We start from the raw sequence: 12518 nt of genomic DNA on the forward strand, positions 1-12518 counted from the left end.
TTGTTCTAAAGGTGATCAGCTTTATCAATGTTTAACAACTTTTTGAAACTCTAACGTGCGGGTGTTCCCATCCAGCAAAACTGACCACGCTCGATGTTGCCGAACTAGTGAGCGGGTTCTCGGGTTAAACCGCATCGCTGGAAAAGCTAGCCTGCCGCCAGTAAGGCAGTATTTCCCCATCAAATTCCTTAGTTGTTACACATCCTGTACTAATTTGGTCAATATACAGGTAAAAATTCTTTAATATGTCTGTGATTTACTCTACTGTAAGCTATCTGGAAATTTATAACGTGTTGAATAATTGTGTTTTAAAGATACACAATAATAGGATTTGTGTCAATCACTGATTAAGCTAATCACTGTTTAAAGAACTGGGCCCAGAGAAGTAGTAAACAAAAGCTGTTTATGATTTTTTTTCAGATTATTATTTTACTTGTGTCTTCATTATTACATGACTAGAAACCAAGTGGCTCTTTGGCCCTATATATTGATAGACCCTATATTTATAGCATGGGTCTATGACTATTGATAGCATGGGTCTATGACATCACAGACCAGGAAAAACAAGCTGAACTTTTTCTTAGCTGACCGGGAAGAATAGAGGAATATGGCATTCTACTTCACACATAGAAACAAGGCAGTTTTATATTGCCAATCTTCTGTAAGTATATACTGTGAATAATTTCAGTTCAAAATGTGTGAACACAAATACTGTTTACCGGGAAATTTTCCGCTGCAGTTTAATGTTCACACTTATCCCCTGTTTTTCCCTGTGTAATAGGAGCGAATTAATTATTACAGCGACCATTAGTCAACAACATAATTTACACAGTTACTTAATGTAAAGGGCGAAACTTATACGGGGCAAAGTTGGGATTTTACAGGCGAAGGGTAAAAGTTTGACTGGGCGTAAATTTTCCCAGTATACATTAGTACAGTGTATGCCCGCTGACGTACTCGTGGGACATAGTATTGATAATGATCTATATATCTCATCCATTTGGTAATTACTTACCCGATATTTCAACTAGCCACGTACTATCAAATTTTAAATGGTTGAGAGTTCTTAGGTAGTATGTTCTGGATAAGATAAAATTACCAGACGGACGGACACATCATACCACAAGTTAAAAACAGGACACACATATATAGATAAGTAACATCTATAATATTTTCACAACACCATGTATTTCTACATTTCTACGGACCATTAACAGACCATTAAACTTCAATTCCAAATGTACTCTGTTAAGGATATACTGACATACACCTATAGTAAATGTTTTTGCAGTTCTGAAACATATTTTTATTTCCCAAACAAATATATCTAAGTTATAGATTTTTAGGTCACCTGAGCTTTGCTCAAGTGACCTATTCTGATCGCTTTCTGTCAGGCGTCGTCGTCGTCATCTTACTTGGTGAGAATCATCCTTGGAAGAAGATGGTATCAAATTGTAAAATTGGGATTCCTATCCCAACCCCCAGGGGCCAGGGAAGGGCACCAAAGGGAAAATTAATCAATATTTCCAAAATCTTCTTCTTCAGACTCAGATGTAGTACAATCAAATTCTGTGTATGGATGAAAATTCTGTCAGGGGCTTTATCTATTTTTCAATTTTATTACCCCCCGAGCCATCCATTCTCCTTTTGAGAGTGCGTAAAGTTGACTTAAGTTTATATAGGGAAATAACACTTTTGGGTATATTTTGTCAATTTTCAGCAGGAAATTATTCAAACTTGGTTGGAATGATTATGATGCCAATGGCAATTAGATGGTATGAGAAAATAAGATCCTGCCCAATCCCCAGGAGCTGGAGGGTTGGGCCCAAATGGGGAATATGGTTTAAAGTCAACAAGAGGCCCATGGGCCTTAACGGTCACCTGAGTCTACAGTATTTATTTTTGTTGTTGAAATATGTACCAATTTGAGTAAAAAATAGTATAATGTTAACTTAACTTTGTCAGGACCATGAGCTGATCATTCCTATACCAATTTTAAGTGAGATCGGCCTATTAGAACTTAGTAGCAAAATAGCGGCCATGGCAGCCAAATTGTATTTCTGATTGACCCGAAAAATAACAACACTTTGTCAGGACCATGTTCGATCATTCCTACAAAGTTTAAGTTCAATCTGCCAAGTAGAACTTAACTTTAAGTTTGAAATAGTTTCTCAAAATGGCAGCCGTGGTGGCCATATTGGATTTCTGATCGACCCGAAAAATAACAACACTTTGTCAGGACCATGAGTCAATCATTCCTACAAAGTTTCAGTTCAATCGGCCTAGCAGAACTTGACTTTAAGTTTGAAATATGTTTTCAAAATGGTGGCCGTGGCGGCCATATTGGATTTATGATTGACCTGAAAAATAACAACACTTTGTCAGGACCATGAGTCGATCATTCCTACAAACTTTAAGTTCAATCGGTCCAGCAGAACTTGACTTTAAGTTTGAAATGTAAAATGTAAAATGACGACGACGGACGAAAACGGATAGCAATAGGTCATTTGAGCTAAAGCTCAGGTGACCTAAAAAAAGTCTTCTTCATTAGACTCAGATGTTTTACTGTTCATAGAAAGATAGAAAGGTCCTTACCTAAATTGTAAATTTCATTATCCCCCAGGTCATCTGCTCTCCCTTGGGGAGAGGGTATAATTCTCATTAGCAAAATAACTTATTTGAATAGTTTTTCAAGTTCTTATCCTTTGCTGACATGACAAGTATTGTATTTCACTTTGTTTACATGTTGTTTTCCAGATTTTGTACAGCTCAACAATGAAATTGAGCTACCAGTACCTATAATATAGCTCAGGTGACCGCTACTAGTACCTATAACATAACTCAGGTGACCGCTACCAGTACCTATAATATAACTCGGGTGACCGCTACCAGTACCTATATTATAGCTCAGGTGACCGCTACTAGTACCTATAATATAACTCAGGCGACCGCTACCAGTACCTATAATATAACTCAGGCGACCACTACCAGTACCTATAATATAACTCAGGTGACCGCTACCAGTACCTATAATATAACTCAGGGGACCGCTACCAGTACCTATAATATAACTCAGGTGACCTCTACCAGTACCTATAATATAACTCAGGCGACCGCTACCAGTACCTATAATATAACTCAGGTGACCGCTACCAGTACCTATAATATAGCTCAGGTGACCGCTACTAGTACCTATAATATAACTCAGGTGACCGCTACCAGTACCTATAATATAACTCGGGTGACCGCTACCAGTACCTATAATATAGCTCAGGTGACCGCTATTAGTACCTATAATATAACTCAGGCGACCGCTACCAGTACCTATAATATAGCTCAGGTGACCACTATTAGTACCTATAATATAACTCAGGTGACCGCTTCTAGTACCTATAATATAACTCAGGCGACCGCTACCAGTACCTATAATATAACTCAGGTGACCGCTAAGGCCCTTGGAATCTATCATGAAACAAGAGGCCCAAGGGACTAAGCGGTCACCTGTCAACAACTGTATGATGCCACGTCAACAATACAGTGACATCGTGTCAACAATACAATGACGTCATGTCAACAATACAGTTACATCATGTCAACAATACAGTGACGTCATGTCAACAATCCATCAACTTAGCGTCAACACTGAATTTAGCCTGTAACGTTAGCATTACATTGTGTATATGATATACAATGAGAGAACAGGGTAAGAGAAAAAGAATCATTCACCCCCTTAGGGGCGAGAGATTATATAAGTCTCCCCTGTCCCCACTTTGACCATCAAACCAATCAAGGAAACGAATTAGTTTGAGAAACAGAGGAAAAGATAGAAACTGGACATTTTGATGAACTAATTTTATTTATGTTTACATATTTTCAAAATTTCAAATTCAGAACATTGATGAACTAACTTTACTTACATGTATCTTTACTTATTTTCAAAATGTTCAAATTTAATTCAAACAAGATTTATAATTCAGAAAATGTTTACTAAATTGTCAAATTTTTGACTATATCAAAGTCAAAAGGTATAAAACAATGTCAATAATGTAAAATACAGAAACTGACATTGCTGACATAACTTTACCGATGTTAACTTATTTTCAAACTTCCAAATTAAAACAGGAAAGTAATGGAAAGTTTAAATTGCATTTTTTACAATTAAGATATTTGGAAAACAAGTACAGGCAAGACAAAAATTACAGTGGAACTCTCGAGTGATTTTCTTGCAGTGTGACAGGCAACCTTAACCCTTTCACCCCTAGGTAACTTTAGTAGACTCTACCATGCATTGATCTGGAGGAGTCCATTATGGTCTACAGTGGTGAAAGGGTTAAGATTGGCTGCTTTGCTTGTTCATCAGATATACTCGTGATAACTGTGAATCATCTCCCTGGGTATTTCACAAGATATTTATTTTTGCATAAACTCATTAGGATAGATTCTGAATAGAGGATCTCACTTAAATCCCATGACAATTGATTTTTACAAAACAAGCTTCAGAGTGTTATAAAAATCTGATGTAAAAGGAATGAGATTCAAAATCTTTTCATCATATACCTAACAAAAGCATGTTATAGTGCATATTTTGTGACTATAAGAGAATAAAGGAAAACACTGCCAGTTTCACCATTGTCACGAGTTTGTGACTTAATCATATTTTCTTCTGATACAACTTTTTTAAATTCCATGGGGAAGATATTACATGCTCAAAAATAAAACATAAATGTGTATACCCCCTGGAAGCAAAGTTACCCTTAAAATGACATAATTTGAGTCGTTCTTAGATCTTATAATACAGGCACAGTTAAAAACATTAAATTTAAGAGTCCAAAATCGGGAGTCTCCCTCCTAAATAGGGAGAGTTGGCAAGTATGCCCATAACAGATTCAGTGATGCATGTATAACAAATCAAAGAACTACTACACTGCATAACAATCGTTTGTATATAATAATTTAAATACCCCACAAATGTGTGAGATAAAAAAAAGATGCATACCCGTTATTGTTCATTCTACGAAGAAATTGCTATTGGCATAAACATGAAAATAAATACTTACACTTTAAAGATCTGTCATTATAAAGTTTTGACACTTAATTTCACAAAAATCACAAGAAAAAAACAATTCATAAATGAATTTTTAACAAATAATTTAATTAATCTGTGTTATAAACACCAAGCTACCTTTAATGCTACTTTTCCAGTTTGATATCGGTTACTTTCATGATTTTTTTTCTTCCAAATTTTTTTTTTTCAAATCTGACGCCAAAAACATACCTGCGCACTATACCCGCAAATTTACAGTATTTATGACACTAATATAGTGGATAATTCAGAATTTGTTTCTAGGATTGTCAAAAAGAATCAGGAGTGTTTCCAACTGACTAGGGAGGAAAGACTGATTATCCTGATCCCCCTGAAAACCTTAATGGATCCACCCATTACTGTCTTTTAATATTTTGTCTACAATGAAAGACAACATGACCAGATTCTACAGTACATGGACATCACATTCCCGCTGGAGTCTCGGATTGCTCCTGGACCTCTTCTGTCTGAATTTCTCCTTTTTCCTCTTCTTTGATTTCTGTAATTTAGACAAAAACAGATGATTTAAGTTCATAGGAACAAGTTGTAAATTTAAGAAATTCGCTTTAAAATAAAATTTTATTAGAAAATGTTTAACAAATTCTACGTTGGGTGAAGCTCCCGCAATGTAGTAACTGTGTATGTGTGAATTTATCAGTGAATGGTCAGAAGGCACAGTGCTTAGCACACTTGTCTTAACTCATTCACCCCTGAAGTCATATTTGAACTATTCCACATCGAAGGATGTACTGTACACCCAAGATCCACAAGCAGGGAAACCCACTGAGGCCTATTGTGGACTATTACAAAAACAGTGTCAAAGTAAGGGGGAGAACAAGAAAAGGCCAATCAAGGATAAGAACAAAACCAAAGGGCAAGTGGTCATCCCGTATATAAAGGGTATATTCGAAACCATCCAGAGGATATATCGCAGTCATGGCATAGTAACAGCCATGAGGCCCCACAAGACAAAACACCTAAAGACAACGTCGCTGAATGCGTATACAAAATTGGATGCAAAAACTGTGACGCGTTGTATATATTGGATGGTATAACAACGACAATACATATATCGTCCACAAATTTCTTATTTGCATATGAAGCCAGGATAGCGATCGTTGCTTATGTCAATGACCCAGACACATCGTGAAATTGATTATTAATGACATCATGAATAACAGTGTGACCCTGAAAGGTCAATTTGATTCTGCCTCACTTTGAAATATTCCTGACATCAACAATCCGCAGCAGAGACCTATTATTTTCAGAAAATGCACAGAAACATGTTAAAATTGTCGTTTATTTCAGTGATTTAGCTAATGTGTGATAAAACATGCATAACCGTACTGTATTTTGATATTTGTATATATCAGTATTATACTGTTGTGTAAAACATGTGGATTGATTAGGTTGCCTTACAAGCTTCAGCTGTAGGGTATTTCTCTTTAGCTCAGCCGTAGAGCATCATGCTAAAGAGTCCAGGATCGCGGGTTCCAGCCCAGCGTCGGCACTATCTTTATCACTATTCCTTGTCCTACTATATTTGCAAATAACCAGTTTACCGGCTCCAAAACTCAATTTGGGACAGTATTATTACAATGAACTGCCGCAAATATCAAAACACAGTAGAGTTTAATGTTATAAAAGGATTCTACAAGAAGGTTTGTCAGTAAGTTAGTTTATAATGACCCAACAACAGTCAAGTCATTCATATCGGGCCTAGCAACAATAACACGGGACACTTACACAACTAATTAACACACGAAAAGGAAGCTGAACAATAAAAAGTTTTAAACTGTAACATAATAACACAATGAAGTAGTCAGATGATATTTCTAAAAGATTTTTTTCAGGTTGGTAACTTAAGGTAAGTATGAATTGTAGAAAGGTTATGTATCACCACCCGTAAGTGTTTATGTATGATATTTCATTGACTTGTAACCTGTCACTTTCATCAGACAAATGACCAGAGAAGCATTCATATACACAAAGATGTAAAATATACAATCAATATCCATTTGGATACATTAAAAAGTGTATGTAAACTTGGTTGTTATACATGTACAAAATGATGAATCAGACCGACATTTTTAATAGGCTATGCTCTGTTTAACACCAAGTGATAGACGTGCCATCTGGATATGCCACAGTAGGCCAGTTGTGAACCGAGATGAGGGGGCTCATAGACTCTCTTGGTTGTTATACATGTACAAAATGACGAATCAGACCGACATTTTTAATAGGCTATGCTCTGTTTAACACAAAGTGATAGACGTGCCATCTGGATATGCCACAGTAGGCCAGTTGTGAACCGAGATGAGGGGGCTCATAGACTCTCGCACATCTATGACCAGGTATTAAACAAAGCATAATAAAATCAAATAATTTGATTAATTGTCTGTTTCATCCGTCATTTTGTTCATTGCCAGATTTATTTGTCACACATAATTACTTACTGGTTGTGATACATAACCTTTCAAATAGTTGGATATTATCATACTGTAAACTTTAGAATTCAAACTTTATTGTATAGACCAATTTCACTTCGTCATTTCAGAATCTTTGAAAATCGATTTTAACTCATTCACCCCTACATGTTTAAACTGGACTTGCCCAGTCTTTGCTCAGCCTTTGATTTGGTAAGGTTCAAATGTGACTTTAGGGGTGAATGGGTTAATAAACAATGTTGTAATATCAGACCAGATTTTGATCAGTTTAAATAAGTCGGTATGAAAAGCATCAAAACAAGATTTCAACTCAATAAAATAAACTTACTGTTGGAATAATGACGATCATGTGTTTCTGAAGTTTATAATTTCCACAGCTTTCACATTTTGAAGTTGTAGATTCACATTCACAAGTTTGTTCATATCAGAATCCCAAAATTCTACTTAGAATGTCTTCTTTACGTGTTATTGATATTTAGTAGCTATTCTTAATGATATATTTTCAGGCCTGTATACATGATAATAAAAACTTAAGTTCCCTGCCCACTCTACTGGTTTTTTTATATACAGTTACCTCCCCTTAATTTCGTTTTAAACATAACTGTAGCACAGTTCCGTCAGGATACTTTAGTTGACCAGGTAGCTCAGTTGGTTAGAGCAATAGTATCACAATCTGAAGTCCAGGGTTCAAATCCAAGTCTAGTTCTAGCCTCATTTAAATTATGTCACACAAGGAACACTGCTGTTGATTATATAATGTTTATTTCATCTCTATTATTTTTCATGAAGGTCCCGCAAGGTCCTGCAAGGTATGATTTTCTTTTCATGAATGATTTATTAACGCTATTCCATCTTTGCGTATTGCAGAGTTATCTTCTCTTGGGAACAGGTATTGATTGTTACGTCACTTGTTTGTGGGAGTAACGTCATCAATTTTTGGGAAAGCAACGTTATTTTCTCACACAGACCAATGACGTTACAATCAAAACCTGCTCCCAAGAGAAGATAACTCTGCAATACGCAAAGATGGAATAGCCATACCGGAAAAAAAGTTTCCAGTGCATAGCTACACTTTTTGGCGGAGGTACGAGGATCCTCAAGTTCAAATCAGAGTAATGGCAGGCTTTAAGGGGTTTCTTAAATCTGTATACATAAGTTTAAAGAATCTCTTGAAGTTTCTTTGTCTGTGATTTATGTCATTAACAGCTATGGTCATTTAAGGTTTTTGTGGGGGAGGAAAGCCGGAGTTCCCGGAGAAAAACCACCGAACTAAGGCCAGTACCTGGCGACTGCCCCAAATAGGTCTCCAAACTGTGGTGGAGGGCTAGTGGTAGCAGAATGTCAGATGCCTTAACCACTTTGCCACCGCTGCCCTGTAAGAAGTTTGTTAGTTTATGATTAGTGCTAGCTCACCTACTGTGGCAGATTGGACTAAATAATGATAGTTGTATGTAACAGTAATGATTGTATATAGTTCAGGCTGTGCTTACCTTTATCAATTTGTTCTAGTATATCCGAGCTACAGGTTGAATTGTATATAAATATTTCAGGCTGTGCCTACCTTTATCTATTTGTTCTAGTATATCTGAGCTACAGATTGAATTGTATATAAATAATTCAGGCTGTGCCTACCTTTATCTATTTGTTCTAGTATATCCGAGCTACAGATTGAATTGTATGTAATTTAGGCTGTGCTTACCTTTATCTATTTGTTCTGGTATATCTGAGCTACAGATTGAATTGTATATAAATAATTCAGGCTGTGCCTACATTTATCTATTTGTTCTAGTATATCTGAGCTACAGATTGAATTGTTTATAATTCAGGCTGTGCTTACCTTTATCTATTTGTACTAGTATATCCGAGCTACAGATTGAATTGTATATAATTCAGGCTGTGCTTACCTTTATCTATTTGTTCTAGTATATCTGAGCTACAGATTGAACTGTATGTAATTCAGGCTTTACTTATCTTTATCTGTTTGTTCTAGTATATCCGAGCTACAGATTGAAATGTATATATTTCAGGCTGTGCTTACCTTTATCTGTTTGTTCTAGTATATCTGAGCTACAGATTGAATTGTATATAATTTAGGCTGTGCTTACCTTTATCTATTTGTACTAGTATATCTGAACTACAGATTTAATTGTATATTATTCAGGCTGTGCTTACCTTTATCTATTTGTTCTAGTATATCCGAGCTACAGATTGAAATGTATATATTTCAGGCTGTGCTTACCTTTATCTGTTTGTTCTAGTATATCTGAGCTACAGATTGAATTGTATATAATTTAGGCTGTGCTTACCTTTATCTATTTGTTCTAGTGTATCTGAACTACAGATTGAATTGTATATAATTTAGGCTGTGCTTACCTTTATCTATTTGTTCTAGTATATCTGAACTACAGATTGAATTTAACTCGTCTTTTCGTATCATGAATGGTTTCATGGCTTCTCTGAACTGCTTCAAGGAACATAAGGTCGAGTCACACCCTCGTACTTTCATTGGCTGAAACACGAAACAAATACTTCAATCATTGGGGCCTTGTTATTCTAGCTAACTATTCACAACTTAATAATTCTATATACATGTAGATAAAAAAGTTATTTAAGCTAGACTATGTATCAAGAAAAGGAAATTTAAAAGAGCCATCTTTGAGTAATATCTGAAAATTTAGAAATACATGTATAGGAAATTGTTTCTTGCCAAAATATAAAAAGCAGACAGAATAAGTTACAAGAAAATGTTGTTTAAATGTTGTGTAAACTATAGGGACTTTTTGATATTGATATACATCACTTTCTCTTTTCTATTTTTCTATTATTCTATTTTTAATAATTCATTCACCCCTGAATTTTTAAAATGAACTATTCCAACCTTTGAATTGGAAGAGTTCAAATTTGTTTTCAGGGGCCACAAACCAAACATCACCACAGGCGAACATTTCCATATTAACCCTTTCACCCCTAGGTAACTTGAGCAGACTCTACCATACATTGATCTGGATGAGTCTATTATGGTCTACAGTGGTGAAAGGGTTAACAGTAAAACAAATATCTCTCACCTTTCCCATATACAGAACTTGAATAAACTTTTCCTTGTTTTGATTTTCGTACAGCTCGAATCGTATATCAGCTGAGTAGGGAGGCCATATATTGTCCCATATGTCTAGTAGTCCAAGCATGCCCACTAATGTTGAGTCATGTGTTGCAAACAGGAACAACTTTTTAGCATTTCTGTCAACAGAAAATAAACCATATATATACGTCATACAAGGACACTTCCATTAAATTAAGTATTCATACCTTCCATCTTTGAAAATCAAGGTATTCATTTTAACCTTCACCAGTAAAATCTGTAGTCATTATTTTCACATTCCATGAGTGAAATCTACATTCAGTAAAGCATTATTTTCACTTTTCATTAGTGAAATCTATATTGAGTAAAGCATTATTTTCACTTTTCATTAGCAAAATCTATATTGAGTAAAGCATTATTTTCACTTTTCATTAGTAAAATCTATATTGAGTAAAGCATTATTTTCACTTTTCATTAGTAAAATCTATATTGAGTAAAGCATTATTTTCACTTTTCATTAGTAAAATCTATATTGAGTAAAGCATTATTTTCACTTTTCATTAGTAAAATCTATATTGAGTAAAGCATTATTTTCACTTTTCATTAGTAAAATCTATATTGAGTAAAGCATTATTTTCACTTTTCATTAGTAAAATCTATATTGAGTAAAGCATTATTTTCACTTTTCATTAGTAAAATCTATATTGAGTAAAGCATTATTTTCACTTTTCATTAGTAAAATCTATATTGAGTAAAGCATTATTTTCACTTTTCATTAGTAAAATCTATATTGAGTAAAGCATTATTTTCACTTTTCATTAGTAAAATCTATATTGAGTAAAGCATTATTTTCACTTTTCATTAGTAAAATCTATATTGAGTAAAGCATTATTTTCACTTTTCATTAGTAAAATCTATATTGAGTAAAGCATTATTTTCACTTTTCATTAGTAAAATCTATATCCAGCCAAACATAATTTGAACACTTTCTTAGTAAAATCCATATTCATGCAGTCAAGCATTATTTTCACTTTTCATTCGTAAAATCTATACCCAGCCATATTGATTTCACCAAATCTGTATTCTAATTATTGCTGACTTTACTTTCTCGTTACAAGGCTACTTTTGCTCGGGTACCCTAGGTACAGAATAATATACTACTGATACCCTAGGGATCATAATTATATACTATTGATACCCTAGGTACAGAATTATATACTATTGATACCCTAGGTACAGAATTATATACTATTGATACCCTAGGGATCTTAATTTATACACTATTGATACCCCAGGTACAGAATTATATACTATTGATACCCTAGGTACAGAATTATATACTATTGAAACCCTAGGGATCAGAATTATATACTATTGAAACACTAGGTACATAATTATATACTATTGATACCCTAGGGATCAGAATTATATACTATTGATACCCTAGGTACATAATTATATACTATTGATACCCTAGGTACAGAATTATATACTATTGATACCCTAGGGATCAGAATTATATACTATTGATACCCTAGGTACATAATTATATACTATTGATACCCTAGGGATCAGAATTATATACTATTGATACCCTATAGGGATCAGAATTATATAATATTGACACCCTAGGGATCAGAATTATATACTATTGATACCCTATAGGGGTCAGAATTATATACTATTGATACCCTAGGGATCAGAATAATATACTATTGATACCCTAGGGACAGAATTATATACTATTGATACCCTAGGTACAGAATTATATACTATTGATACCCTAGGGATCAGAATTATATATTATTGATACCCCAGGTACAGAATTATATACTATTGAAACCCTAGGGATCAAAATTATATACTATTGATACCCTAGGGATCAGAATTATATACTATTGATACCCTA

The 12518-nt window shown here is 34.6% G+C and overlaps 1 protein-coding gene across 2 annotated transcripts in view; it reads right to left on the bottom strand.

The window, feature by feature from the left end:
- Positions 1-3660: 3660 nt before the first annotated feature.
- Positions 3661-12518, bottom strand: part of LOC110442075 (lysophosphatidic acid phosphatase type 6-like) — a 22162-nt gene continuing 13304 nt past the window's right edge. The window contains exons 9-12 of one of the 2 annotated variants that reach the window (XM_021485507.1): positions 10596-10767; positions 9904-10039; positions 7859-7885; positions 3661-5582 (exon numbers count right to left, since the gene is read on the bottom strand). In XM_021485507.1, coding sequence (XP_021341182.1) covers positions 5506-5582; positions 7859-7885; positions 9904-10039; positions 10596-10767 — 412 coding nt within the window. In that variant the 3' untranslated portion in view covers positions 3661-5505. The remainder of the gene's footprint in view (positions 5583-7858; positions 7886-9903; positions 10040-10595; positions 10768-12518) is intronic. The other variant, XM_021485508.1, reaches the window with a different exon arrangement.

This window comes from Mizuhopecten yessoensis, unplaced genomic scaffold (assembly GCF_002113885.1).
Source record: "Mizuhopecten yessoensis strain PY_sf001 unplaced genomic scaffold, ASM211388v2 scaffold716203, whole genome shotgun sequence".
Taxonomy (NCBI): Eukaryota; Metazoa; Mollusca; class Bivalvia; order Pectinida; family Pectinidae; genus Mizuhopecten; species Mizuhopecten yessoensis.